This window comes from Ctenopharyngodon idella, chromosome 3, assembly GCF_019924925.1.
Source record: "Ctenopharyngodon idella isolate HZGC_01 chromosome 3, HZGC01, whole genome shotgun sequence".
Classification (NCBI taxonomy): domain Eukaryota; kingdom Metazoa; phylum Chordata; class Actinopteri; order Cypriniformes; family Xenocyprididae; genus Ctenopharyngodon; species Ctenopharyngodon idella.
Genome location: NC_067222.1, coordinates 10,213,503 through 10,228,696, shown reverse-complemented (window position 1 = coordinate 10,228,696; position 15,194 = coordinate 10,213,503). Strand labels below are relative to the sequence as shown.

Here is a 15,194-nt window from a genome sequence, read left to right as displayed (position 1 = left end):
GGTTTTCATGTATCCCTCTTCATTGCAGAAAGACACTCGCTGTATTACATTTACACGGCCTTGTCTAAACCTGTGGATCTGCCAGGCATCTATAAATTCAGTGCTATGGGTCTGCTGGACGACACACAGATCGACTATTATAATAGCAAGGATAAGAGAAAGATTCCCAAACAGCTCTGGATGAAAGAGAAAATGCAGGAGGATTACTGGGAAAAAGGCACTCAGTCCAGAAAGAGTAAAGAACAGTGGTTTAATGTGAACATCAATATTCTGATGAAGCGCAAGAGAGACGATGATTCAGGTGAGGAACATTCATACTTTTTAACATGCATATGATAATTTCGTTTATTATCATCTCACAAACATTGTGTTTTTTGTCCATTTCAGATCTTCATGTTCTTCAGTGGAGACACGGTTGTGAAGTTGAGAAGGAGGGAGATGAAGTGAAGTTTCTCAAAGGCATTGATGAGTACGGCTATGATGGAGAAAACTTCTTGTCTTTTGATGTTAAAGAGTCTCAATGGGTCGCTCCAGTTGAGGAAGCTCTACCAACCAAGAGAAAATGGGACAGTATTCACATCCTTAACCAATACACCAAAGGATACCTGGAGAAAGAGTGTGTGGACTGGCTCAACCATTTCAGAGAATATGGAGATGAGGAGCTCAGAAACGGCTGTGAGTAAATGTGTTTGTTAGATTATCAGCAGATGTTATAGAGATTGATGAACTGATTCCTGTGTTTTCAGCTCCTCCAGATGTTCATATATTTTTAAAAAATCTATCAGTGACAAAAGCAAGCTGAAAACCTCACCTGTGTGGCCACTGGCTTCTACCCCAAAGTCGTGATGTTGACCATTAGGAAATATCGCATATTGCTGCCTGAAGATGAGATTGGAATCCACAGGAATCAGACCAAACCATGATGGATTCTTCCAGATGAGGAAGAGTGTGGAGATCAAAGGAGGAAGTAAACGTAGAATATGATTGTTTTGTGTACCCAAGAGCATCAAAGAACCAGTTATCATCAAATGGGGTAAGAGTACTAAATTTGAATCATTCAATGTCCGCCATATTTGAAGACCAAGCAGAAGGTGTGGTCATGGTGAAACTTCCAAACATTTGGCATCTCTGAAAAGTCCTGAATCTGCTCTTTACAGGACACATATGGTGTCAGTGAAATTTGCTAATCATATAATGTCCACTACAGTGGACAAAAGTCTTGGCTTGGGTCTTAAGAGGAAAGATATAATACACTTCGCATCGTTATCTTTTCCCTTTGTGCTTTGAAATTTTCAATGTGAAGCACTGCGCACTGTGACTCCATGTTGCTTTAAGCGTATCATTCTGCGCATAAGCGCTTTGCCACTCTGTATTGGAGCCTTTCATATTATAATACTTTTGCGCAATGAAAGATTATTAATTCCCTTTCTTGTTCTGTCCTATCATATGTTGCTGCCATATTAGAAAGCTGTGCTACAAATTTAAAAGAAATCACTTTTAATTTTATAGTATATATTTATATATAAATATATTTACTTGTTTTTCATGAATGTGAGTCATACATGACAAAGTCATGAGTCATGAATGAAGTTAGCCTGACTCCCATTTATTTTTAATGTCTACCTAGCTAGTGAAGCTATTGGTTTATTTGCAGTTGTTGCACTTGTGTACATGTAACTGTTGTAGGCTAGTAAGAGCTGTGTGTGTAAACCTCACTGCCCTGATCTTCAGAGGTGCTCTAGCGACTGACACTAGAGACTGTGGTCCTTATAGTCTTTTTAAGTATCAGATTGGTACTCGGTAATGGCCAATACTGAATCCCAGGTATCGTATCGGAGACAAAAAAGGCGAATCTGAGCATCCCTATTTTTAAGTTGTGAAATTCCATTTTCTTTTTTGAGAGATCCTTAATTAATTAAAACTAATTTATCTTTTTGCATTTGTATAGATGGAAATTGCAGGGACTGCCAGCCAGAGACTGTCTCAGGTTTGATCGGAGGTTTGCTTGGGCTAATAGTTGTTGTTGTTGCTTTAGTGTTTTTCACCTTAAAGAAGAAAAGCTACTCAATAATTGGTGAGTAGTACCTGATTAATGATGATCCACACATTCTTGTTTTCAGTTTTGTGTTATAATGATATAATTCACAGTGAAGTGGCACAGAAGCTCAGTGGGTAGTGCCATTGCCTGAAGACCTCTGGTTCAAGTTAATGAATAAAGATCACACTAAATTTAAATTGTGGAAACATGTTTTGATACAAGATTATAGTGGTTTGAAGTTTTAGAGTCCACTCCCTTGGAATGTCCAATCCTACTCCTGGAGGTCCTGGAGTTTAGCCCCACCCCCCCAGCCCAAAAAACCCAGCTAAAACATGCATGATCAAAATTATTATTGGCACCCTTGGTAATTCTTAAATCAAGATGGATTTTCTATATAAGAAAATTATATAAGATATTTAGTCTTGTTTCGTGAGGAGATCTAAATTAAGTGCATTAACTTAAATAAAATTATCAATATCTGCCAGTGTGGTAATAAAAAGAATCTAAATGCAAACGGAAAACAAGATTATTCGGAGTGTCTATTACTAAGAATTAAAAGTAGCTCCACCCACCAATGTCATTGATGGCTTCAGTGGTGTAGGTAGTAGCGCAGAAACGCGGCACTTGTGACGCGATTGACCAGGTTCGAATCCGCCTTTTGCCGAGCTCGCTTTTCTCTCTTTTCCCATCACATATCACACAAGAAAGGCATTTATTTTCAATAAAATTAAGAAAATGTTTTAAAAGTGGAAGTAAATGGTAACGAGTGTTTAATAATGATAAAATCATTTACACTCTGTTATTATTGCATCCTGTTAATTTACAACAATACTGAGGTGCAAATAGTATGTATCTAATTACTATTTACACTTATTGCAAAGAACTGCTACTTTTAGCCTACATGGTAAATAGAACATAATTTGCAAAAAACAAAACAAAAAAGCTGCATGTGCATTTTTTGCATGTGGGATACCATGAAAATCAATATTAGTTCAATAACTTACCATTCTAACAGTTTTCAACTAATGATTTGCTTTGAACATTTATCAGGCAAATTTCAAGTAGATTTATACCACAGTACTGTAGCTGCACATTTTACTGTTTCTCCAACAGGACGAGAGAGAGAGCTGTGGGAATTAGAGTGGATTATATTGGTATTTGTTTTCTCCACTTACTGTTGTGATGTTATTGATATGTGCAGTCAGTTCATTAAATTCATAAATGTTCATTAAATGTCAGTTCCCTTTGAAGGGAACTCGCACTGCGTAGTCGCTATGGGAACGCCTCTACGTGATGTCGTCATGAAGCACGTATGAAATCTGTCCAATCAGGAGATGGAACGTCATAGGCGGGTGACGTCACTGACCAGGAACTATAAAGCCAGCCCGAAAACACTCTCATTCAGCTTCTGTGTCTTCAGCAAGCTCTACGTGTATCTTGTCTGTCTTATTTATTGTTGTCTGTCTACCATCATTTTGAGTTCAAAGATTGATATTATGGCGAGTGAACAGCAGCAGCAGTTTAGAAAGGGTGTTCATCCCTGCCCTCGTTTTATTACAGGTGGGGATACACACAATCTTTGTGTTGTCTGTTTGGGAGCGCAGCATGCCCAGGCAGCTCTCGAGGGGGCTGCCTACGTGCATTGTGAACAGTTTCCTATGAGGACGCTGCGCTCCCGCTGAGCCCTCTTTGAGGAGAGTGGCTCGGTTCGCGCGCCCCAGGGCTCGGACCCCGCTTCTGCTGAGGCAGGACGGTGTCTCATGTCCTGGGGTTCACAAATGGATGTAGCAGCGGGGTAAGAGACGGGCCCAGCCTTATCTCTGCCCTCACCTGCTGCATCCGGTGTGTCGATTCGGAGGCAGGAAGCACGCGTTGCGGTTTCTTCCGCTCCGGTCGACACAGTCACATTAATGGCGTCTAGTTCTGAGGAGCTGGACGTTGTTAGCGTGACAACGGGAGAGACTAAAGACTCGCCACTTCACTCTCCCGCGAGCGAGGAGCTCATGGAGGTGCTTACTCGCGCTGTTGCCAAGCTCAATATCGATTGGCCAGCCGAGAAGCAAGAGCAGAGAACTGGAAGTAAACTTGATGAACGCTTCTTACCATCAAGGTCTGCTCTACCTCCACGTCGGGCGCTACCATTTTTTCCCCGATCTCCACACTGAGGTGTCGAGATCGTGGAAGAGACCGGTGTCATCTCGTGTTTACTCCCCTCAAACCTCCACATACAGTAACATGGTTGGTATGAGAAAACACGGGTATGGGGCGATGCCGAGAGCAGAACAGACGCTTGCGAGCCATCTCTCTCCACAGGCGGCATCGTCCCTCAAAGCCCCGACGTTGCCCACTAAGCCGCTAAAGACTACCTCAGCGCTAGTGGGCAAAGCGTACTCGGCAGCAGGTCAGGCTGCGGCATGCTTACACACTATGGCCATCATTCAAGCATACCAAGCTGACCTGCTGAAAGACTTGGGCGATAGTGAGGAAGTGGGGGCTGATTTCATCCATGAGTTGCGTCAGTCAGCAGATTTAGTGCTCTGTGCCACCAAGGAGACGGCCAAGTCAATCGGCCGCTCTATGGCAGCCCTGGTGGCCACGGAGCGCCACCTCTGGCTAAATGTGTCTGACATTAACCCTCTGTGGTCTGAGGATTTTTGGGGCCCTGGAGAAGTTTTGACATGCCCTGACATTTGTGCTTTTTTCAGTTGTTCATAAACATATTAATGACAAAAGTGTCATTACACTGTATTCAGCACAAACTAGGCTACAATAATATGTGAAGAACATGTATGTACAGTGGGTACGGAAAGTATTCAGACCCCCTTAAATTTTTCACTCTTTGTTATATTGCAGCCATTTGCTAAAATCATTTAAGTTCATTTTTTTTCCTCATTAATGTACACACAGCACCCCATATTGACAGAAAAAACACAGAATTGTTGACATTTTTGCAGATTTATTAAAAAAAGAAAAACTGAAATATCATATGGTCCTAAGTATTCAGACCCTTTGCTCAGTATTTAGTAGAAGCACCCTTTTGATCTAATACAGCCATGAGTCTTTTTGGGAAAGATGCAACAAGTTTTTCACACCTGGATTTGGGGATCCTCTGCCATTCCTCCTTGCAGATCCTCTCCAGTTCTGTCAGGTTGGATGGTAAACGTTGGTGGACAGCCATTTTTAGGTCTCTCCAGAGATGCTCAATTGGGTTTAAGTCAGGGTTCTGGCTGGGCTATTCAAGGACAGTCACGGAGTTGTTGTGAAGCCACTCCTTCGTTATTTTAGCTGTGTGCTTAGGGTCATCGTCTTGTTGGAAGTAAACCTTCGGCCCAGTCTGAGGTCCTGAGCACTCTGGAGAAGGTTTTCGTCCAGGATATCCCTGTACTTGGCCGCATTCATCTTTCCCTTGATTGCAACCAGTTGTCCTGTCCCTGCAGCTGAAAAACACCCCCACAGCATGATGCTGCCACCACCATGCTTCACTGTTGGGACTGTATTGGACAGGTGATGAGCAGTGTCTGGTTTTCTCCACACATACCGCTTAGAATTAAGGCCAAAAAGTTCTATCTTGGTCTCATCAGACCAGAGAATCTTATTTCTCACCATCTTGGAGTCCTTCAGGTGTTTTTTAGCAAACTCCATGCAGGCTTTCATGTGTCTTGCACTGAGGAGAGGCTTCCGTCGGGCCACTCTGCCATAAAGCCCCGACTGGTGGAGGGCTGCAGTGATGGTTGACTTTCTACAACTTTCTCCCATCTCCCGACTGCATCTCTGGAGCTCAGCCACAGTGATCTTTGGGTTCTTCTTTACCTCTCTCACCAAGGCTCTTCTCCCCCGATAGCTCAGTTTGGCCGAACGGCCAGCTCTAGAAGTGTTCTGGTCGTCCCAAACATCTTCCATTTAAGGATTATGGAGGCCACTGTGCTCTTAGGAACCTTAAGTGCAGCAGAAATTTTTTGTAACCGTGGCCAGATCTGTGCCTTGCCACAATTCTGTCTCTGAGCTCTTCAGGCAGTTCCTTTGACCTCATGATTCTCATTTGCTCTGACATGCACTGTGAGCTGTAAGGTCTTATATAGACAGGTGTGTGGCTTTCCTAATCAAGTCCAATCAGTATAATCAAACACAGCTGGACTCAAATGAAGGTGTAGAACCATCTCAAGGATGATCAGAAGAAATGGACAGCACCTGAGTTAAATATATGAGTGTCACAGCAAAGGGTCTGAATACTTAGGACCATGTGATATTTCAGTTTTTCTTTTTTTAATAAATCTGCAAAAATGTCAACAATTCTGTGTTTTTCTGTCAATATGGGGTGCTGTGTGTACATTAATGAGGAAAAAAAAATGAACTTAAATGATTTTAGCAAATGGCTGCAATATAACAAAGAGTGAAAAATTTAAGGGGGTCTGAATACTTTCCGTACCCACTGTACATGTTTGTGTTTTTGAAGGAATAACATTTATGCGTGGTTATTGAAAAAACAAAAAACTTAAATCACTGAAATAAGGACAAAAAAAAAAAAAAATTAAATCTGTGTTCACACGACTTCTTGGTACTGGAGGTCGTAGACTAGATTTTTTGCTTCAAAATGATGTAAACATTATCCTGCCTACTCGTTCATATAAAACAATAGAGAGATTTAAATTTTCTAAGACATTTTTTGTCAAGAAACACAGTATGCGTGAAGGCGTGAATCATCATGAATAATGCTGTAATTCACACCTGAGAAGACAAAAATCCGCATAAGGACCTGTAATGACCTGCATATTAATGAGCTCTTTCAGTAAGGTAGGCTGTGAAAAAACCCTCTGTGATCATGCTGATAACAGGATTAATGTCCACTCTTGACAAAAAAAACATGATTTTTGTGATCTCATGCATGCATGTATTATTGCACATGATGTACACGATTGCGACGATGTATACATGTATTGCCTCAGAATTTGCGTCTGAATAGCGCTCGCTCCGGGGGCGTGGCCGCATTTGTGGATAATGAGCTGAATCACGGACTTCTGACATGTGTCTCTTGTCATACAGATTACATAAACACAGAATTTTTGTTTTCGATTTGACTTACATGATTTAAAACCTGACATTTCAACGTTTCTTTAGACATAAGTCAAATTTTTTTGTCATTAGTATTCACTAAGTTACACTTCATTTTTTGAGAACTATCAGATTGGACTTCGTTCAGAGGGAGACGAAAGATCACGCATCATGTTTGTTTTCTTTATTTTACAAAAAGCACAGCATTTTGTTTTTACTCTGAGTGTACACAAATAAAAGAAGATATTCAACAGATTAAAATGGTGTATCACTCTTAATTGTATGTGCAGACTCTGGTAATGGCACAAGAAGTAGACACTCTCTTGCGAAAGGAGGCTATAGAAAGCGTTCCTCCCAGCAGGGAGTCAGGGTTTTACAGCCGCTATTTCATTGTGCCAAAGAAAGGCGGGGGATTGCGTCCAATTCTAGATCTGCGCCAGATGAATCGAACAGTGGCGAAGCTCAAGTTCAAAATGCTGACAGTCAAACACATCGTGTCACAAATCAGGTCCGAGGACTGGTTTGTCACGATCGATCTAAAAGACGCATACTTCCATGTATCAATCCTCCCGCAACACAGGAAGTTCCTAAGGTTTGCTTTCGGGGGCGAAGCATACCAATATCAGGTTTTTTCCCCTTCGGCCTAGCATTGTCACCCCACACCTTTACCAAGTGTGTAGACGCGGCACTGACGCCCTTGCGTATGCAGGGCAACGCATTTTAAACTACATAGACGATTGGTTGATTCTGGCTCAATCAGAGCAGATGGCGGTTCAACATCGAGATGTTGTTCTCGCTCACATGAGAAGGTTGGGGTTGAGACTAAACGCAAAGTTTGCTTTCTCCAGCTCAGAGGACCACTTATCTAGGCGTGGTGTGGGATTCGGTGATTATGCGCGCCCGTCTATCTCCGGCTCGTATTACATCGACATCACGCAGAGGCGTTCCCATAGCGACTACGCAGCGTCTCGTTCCCTATTCAGGGAACTAAGGTTATATACTTAACCGAGACGTTTTCACATTGTTGACATTTAGTTAAAACCGGAATCTGGACTCAAAAGCGTAATAGACATAAATTGTCCAGTGTTGTAATAGAGTAGAAATACAACATTTCACTGCATCAGTATCACAAGTTCAAAATCTCTGTGAGCTTGAATCGCTGCTTAAACTCAATATCTATATGTTACGGGTCTGACAAAAGTAAAACATAAAAACAGCTTTTCTGCTTACTCTGGTGAATATGCCCCTTATTTACATATATCTCAGGTTATTTATTTATTTATTTATTTTTTGTTTTTAATTAATCACTAAATGCATCATTTGTCTGCCACAAATCCAAACTGGTCTCATCATGAATCTCTTCATACACAAAGCTTTTCACAAGCATCCACTTTTTTTTTATACATATTTTTGGTGTCCAACATTTCTGATGCACTTCTATTGTAATTTATTATCTGACACACAGCACTGTAGCTGCACTTTGACATTTCAATGTTTCTCAAACAGGACGAGAGAGTGCTGGTGAAACAGCCAGCAGTGCGACTGGCTTTCAGGAGGATTTGATGGTAATTATATTCAGGCCTGGAGTCAAGGGTCAGCTCAGGGCCACCTACTGGTCAGGAGATATGAAAAATTGCCTTTTGTTCTTATAACTTCTGAATGGTTTGCCTAAAAATCTATTTTTTGGGACTTTGATTAAGTGCAGTATACAGAGTCAAATGATGCTAATAGCTTTTGATTAACTTTGCCTATTTTAATGAAACTGGTCTTGATAGACTCATTGGTTCATACCAAGTGCAATGATACCAATAATGCTATATTTGGACAAACTTGTCTGGCAATATGAATTTTTTAAAAAACTTACTTTTTGGAACTCCTTTTAGAGCGTTGATCCGATTTTCACCAAAATTGGCTCAGATCATTTTCAGACCATGCTGGCGGAAAGTTATTAAAAGCTTTTCTACTGACCAGACCGTTCTCAAATAATGTGGGGAAAAAAATGAGAAGAGAAGTGTTTTGTGTTAAACAAGCTGTTTTTTAAATGAGGGGTAAGAACATGTTGAAGAATTTACATTTACATTTAATCATTTAGCAGATGCTTTTATCCAAAGTGACTTACAAATGAGAAGAACAATAGAAGCACTCAGACCAACAAGAGGGCAACAGTATACAAGTACTGTAACAAGTCTCAGTTAGTCTAGCTCCGTACACATACCAAAGATGTTGTTTTTTTTTTAAATCAGAAAAAGACAAATAGAATTAAAAACTTCTAGTATTAATTAGTCAGGTGCTGACGAAAAAGATGCATCTTTAGACGTTTTTGAAAATGGCCAAAGACTCAGCTGCTCGATTTGAGATAGGCAGGTCATTCCACCAGCAGGGAACAAACCAGGTAAAGGTCAGTGAGAGTGATTTTGTGCCTCTTTGGGATGGTACTACGAGGCGTCATTCACTTGCAGAACATAATATGGTCTGTGAAGTTTGACTGATCATCAATCACAACTCCAAGATTCCTGGCTGTCCTAAAAGGAGTTATGGTTGATGAACCTAGCTGTATAGAGAAGTTGTGATGAAGTGCTGGGTTGGCTGAGACCACAAGCAGTTCTGTCTTCGCAAGGTTGAGTTGAAAGTGATGGTCCTTCACCCAGCCAGAGATGTCTGTCAGACAGGCTGCAATGCGAACAGCTATCATTGGATCATCTGGTTGAGTGTCATCAGCAAAGCAGTGATGGGAAAAGCCATGTTTCTGAGTAAAAGTACAAATACGTATAATAAAATATTACTTAAGGTAAAGTATTTAGTGTTCCTTTTCAATTTTACTTGAGTGAAAGTACAGAAGTTCTTGATTTTTAATGTACTTAAGTAAAAAATGACTGATGAATGTCTATTTTGTAATTTTATATATGCCACTTACATAATTTAATTTTATATTATATATTTTATATAATCCTATTTCTCAAAATAATTATGAATGATGATGAATTGTCAAATAGCCAGCACTAGTCAGTATGGATGGAAGATTAGTGGATGGAGATACATAATATGTAATGTGTGTTGACAAACAATATAAAAACAGACAAAACATAGCCTATAGGGCTAAATACATAACATTTTTAGAAATTGCTGCTGCAGCGGGGAAGATGAACGTGCATGTGTTATTTTAATTTGTGTTAGAGTTGCACGATTCTGGATAAAGTGAGAATCATGATTCTCCCATGATTATGAATAGACAACTAAACAAAACAGTATAATTATTTACTAGATGACAAAATATTAATTGCTGCAGTCTATTTAAAAATATTTAATTATTTAAAAAATGTTTTTGAATGAATGATTTATGGCTCGCTCATAACTACTTTCATTACTGGATGAATCAATGTTTTTGAACAAATCTTTTGAATTAATCATTCATTGTCAAATACATTTTAACAGTCACTTGTCGCCTCCTAGTGGCGTAACGATGTAATCGATACAGCCGTTATTTGAAGGCGCATCAAATTCTTCGGATATTGATGTGGACATGTCCGCATTAAAGCATTTCAGTGGGCTTTAACAGATCGCTGTATGATTTTCAGTTACAATAATGCAGCCTAAAATTCAACATTAGTAGGCTAATTTACTTTTCGCCATCAGTCGTGCGCGCACCCAGAGGATCCCCAGTTCTTGGCTAATTTTCAGTCAGACTTGTAAATTCATTCACTGGAGAGTCGCTCTGAACGGATCATTGAATCAGTGAGTTGTTGACTCGAGAACAGCTGCAATACGATCAGTCCAATTCGCGAATGAATTGTTGATGTGATTTGTGAACCGATTTAACAGGATGATTGAAAAGAATCAGTTCGTGCACGAATTTTAAAATAAGGAGTAACGATATGTTTTATGAAATGTAGTGGAGTAAAAAGTACGATCTTATGCTTTGGAATGTAGTGAAGTAAACGTAAAAGTTGCTCAAAATAAATGTAAAATTTAAAAATATAATATTTTATATAAAATATAAAATATATATTTTATAAAACAAGTTTTACTCTAAAACTGCAAGGAAATCAAAGCCAAAAATCTGAACAAGTTGTGTTCCAAATTCCAGGTTGATATCTCAAAAAATGAGCTTTCAGTAAGATTTTGTTTAGGCGCAGTACCACACTTTTTCACTAGATGACAACCAAGCTCCATTACTGACCATATAAGGGCGCCTCCATTTCCATATATGGTTTGAGTGATCTGAACCATATATTTCAATTATTTTCATACAATTTATGAAGTAGACATCCTATATAGAAGTAGTATGGGAAGTTTGGCAGAATTTGATATGAATTCAGCCTCTAATAAACATAAAAACAACATGTATGTGGGTTATAGATCACCGCCACAATCATAAATGTATTTTTTTTCCTATTAAAAACATTTTCAGACCTTTTTTTCTCAAAAAATTGAATGGATGCTATCTTTTGAACTCTTGGCATGAAAACAAACATGTTTCAACCAATCTTTAATGATTTTTCATGTTCATCGCTATTTCAAAATAAAGGTCTGAACATGCCTTATTAGTATGAAAATATGCTTGTTGCAAATTGATAAATTACTGCTCTTCTGTAATTTATTTTGAAAATCAGTCACCAAATATGAAAACTAGAGATTCCAAGCTTTCAAATGATATATAGTTTGTCAAGATTAGTTTAGTTTTAATATAGGATATTACTGTTTTAAGTATGTAATGGCTGTGGGCCAGTGACAGTTAACAGGTTAAGTTAGTTCTAAATGTTTAAAGGATGCACCAAGAATGTTCTAAGAATGTTTTCTCCCAACATTGAGAACATATTTTAAAAAACCTTCTACAAACAATGTATAAATAATGTTTTTGTGCTAGCCTTTTGAGATATGATATGATATGATATGATATGATATGATATGATATAGCACTTTATTGTCAGAGAAGTCTAAAATTTTTCTTGCATGACAGCACCTATGTTTGTAACAATCAACAAAACATTGAACAAATGTTCTATTATTATTATTACTGGAAGAATGTTTGTTCACAACTTTGAGAGAACTTGCCAAAATATTAGCTGGGATGTCAGTTTTCACATTTCATTGACAATAATCAGAAATGTTTCTTGAGCTGCAAATTATCACATTAGAATGATTTCTGAGGGTTCATGTGACACTGAAGACTGAAATAATGATGCTGAGTTTTAATCACAGAATAAATTATATTTTATAATATATATTTAGAATAATATATATTTTACAATATATTCACATAGAAAACATTTTAAATTAACATTTCACAATGTGACAGTTTTTACTGTATTGTTTTATCAAATGACTGCAGCCTTGCTGAGCAAAAGAGACTTCTTTCAAAAATATAAAAAATCTTAAGTATTCCAAACTTTTGGCCATCAGGATTTCACATTATGAATTAAAAACGTAATTATATTTTTTGTTTATCTCTTTCATCACATGCTTTACTGCAACTACAGCATGACAGTCTAGAGATTAATCTTAATTTAATATTCACTTTATTGGAAGGCTACTCAGAAATGTATATGTCCAATCTGAGCTGCTGGCCTTTGCATGTCTTACATACATCAGTTTATTTAAATAGTACATCAAATAAGTTAATGCTTCAAATATTCTTATTTTTGTAGGTTTTAAAAGTAAGGCCTCAGTTTTACTCAAGAGACCAATAATCTCTCTGATCAATAACCTCTGACCTTATATGTCACAGATCCCTGCAGAGAATATGGTATCTGTTCCAGAGCAGCTTCTGCAAATCCTGGATGAACTGAATGTTGAGAATAAAAAGAGGTTCAAGTGGCATTTGAAACAATATGGGCAAATTCCATCCTCTCTCATTGAGAATGCACATAACGCTCATGTAGTGGATATGATGGTGGAGAGGTTTGGACCAAACGAATCTTTGAAGCTCACAGTGCAGCTCCTGAAGATGATGAACCAAAACCATCTGGCTGAACAGTTAGAAATAAAAAACTAGAGGAAAGTTTTTGGTTTGGTCTTCACATGTATTTTGAGTATTATGTTATGTTGCATCAGTTTATTTAAGTAGTATGTCAAATAAGTTTATGCTTCAAATATTTATTCTTATTTTTGAGGGTTTTAACAGTAAGGCCTCTGTTTTACTCTAGAGACCAATAATCTCTCTGTCATAGATCCCTGCAAAGAAGAGTAGACTAGGGGAGTAGACTATATAAGGACTCTGGGTTTTCATTTGGGTTAGCATTCTCTGTGGGATTGTTCTCTCAGGAGCGGCTCTTGACCAGATTGTGACATCTCACTGATTTTCTTTTTTTTATACATTTCTTAAATCATGTAGCTTTAAGATTTTGTTAGTTATTTTTGTTTGTTATTCCCTTTGTTTCTTTATTTTTCCATAGACTTATGTTTATTTGTAGTTATTGTTACATTTGTTAAAGAAAATAAAACAATCGGCATTGATTGAACAGTGGTGTTTGATCCCTCTTTTATGTTGCGGCTTGAAACGAGTTGGCCACAACATAGATGTATATGTGTGTATATATATGAGCATTATACCTTGGTCTGTTTAAAAACTCGATTCTGATTGGCTGGAAGGTGTGCAGTAAAACCGTTTAATGCACAGGTACTTCCAGTCAGTTTGGTAACCATAGTAACACAATTACACTTGCAAACAGAGTGAGAGACATATATGAAAATGTTTATTTAGGTAGGCTAAATGGGTGATTTTTGCATATTGTTTAATTTGTACGGTGAATATGGAAATTGGAAAAGACACCAGAGTTCATCATCTGCGTACATTGATTGGAGAAAATTAGAAATGCACCTGCACTCTTCCGTTTCACACCTACAGGACTTGTAAGAAAAGTTTGGTTTGACATACAGCTGTGTTTTGCATGGAGGGGAAGAAAAGGAAACCGTAACCTATCAAAAGAGTCTTTCGTTTTCCGGCAAGACAAGAATGGGAAAGAGTACCTGACCCTGGCGCATAACCCAGAGACAAAAAACCACAAGGATCCCACTGCATTGGATAGAGAAAATTTACGAGGATTTATGTTTGCGAGCCCCGGCGACCCACTTTGTCCCGTGGACAGCTTTAAAAAATATCTGTCAAAGTGTCCAGAAAATGCCGGAGCATTCTATTTGCATCCGAGACGCATCCCTCTGTGCAAACTCGAGAGCACCGAAGTGTGGTTCACCAGGGAGCCGGTGGGGCTCAACTACCGTGGCAATATGCTAAAAAATATTTGTGAAGAGGTTGATAATAGATATTTCGTTTTTGCCCATGAATTTAAACTGTGTTTATATTATTTTCCAAATCTAAATTGTATACTTTAAATTCTTGTTGTTCAGGTGGAAGGTATCTCACAAATGTACACAAACCATAGTTTGCGGAGCACTGCCGTTGGACGACTCTCTGATGCAGGACTAGAAAGTCGCCAGATCATGACAGCGACAGGCCACCGATGCGAGGCGAATTTGCGGTCATATTGGGCCCCATCTTTGTCAGAGAGGAAGGCATGAAGTGACATACTGACATCGAGAACCTCAACAAGCAAAGCAAAACATAATTTCACCTCCAAGCCTAAACCTGAAATAACCCTACCATTTTCCATGTCTAAATTCACGATAAATGGAAATGTTGAGTTTAACATCAATTAGTATAAAGGCCTGTACACACCGGGACAAATATCGCATGCGATTATCGCCGACGTTTAACACCTTGTGACTAAACAAAGGGCGCCAATGTTTGTGCATGCGACAGCCGTAAAAGCGTCATTTTTTAAAAAACGCCTCGGGTTCGTTTTTTGGTTTGATGCGCCGCGATAAAAACTGGCAGACCAATGAGAGTGGCGCTTTTGTTCACGTGCCTGGAGCTGCTGAAGTTACAGTAAAACACGACTTGGTGGCGCTCAAGCACAAAACGGTCTTGCAGAGTACATATTGATACCAAAACGATGAAGACGATTTATTTCATAAATATGTTTATTTGCACTAGCGTTAACTTGCACTACTGTCATTGTGACTTATTTGCACAACCGTTTCTGACAACCATCTCTCATATGTCATATATATGCCATTTGTATATCGGCAGTTAACTTTACTAATATCATAA

The 15,194-nt window shown here is 38.8% G+C and overlaps 1 protein-coding gene and 1 long non-coding RNA gene across 2 annotated transcripts in view; both read left to right on the top strand.

Moving 5' to 3' along the window:
* The window catches only part of LOC127510204 (H-2 class I histocompatibility antigen, Q10 alpha chain-like), a 43,355-nt gene that overhangs the window by 1,483 nt on the left and 26,678 nt on the right, over positions 1-15,194 (top strand). The window contains exons 2-3 of the mRNA XM_051889776.1: positions 29-301; positions 388-675. Coding sequence (XP_051745736.1) covers positions 29-301; positions 388-675 — 561 coding nt within the window. The remainder of the gene's footprint in view (positions 1-28; positions 302-387; positions 676-15,194) is intronic.
* LOC127510091 (uncharacterized) lies at positions 1,931-13,545 on the top strand. The gene is made up of 3 exons (XR_007929475.1): positions 1,931-2,074; positions 8,594-8,652; positions 12,813-13,545. It is a non-coding gene; the product is annotated as an uncharacterized LOC127510091 (long non-coding RNA).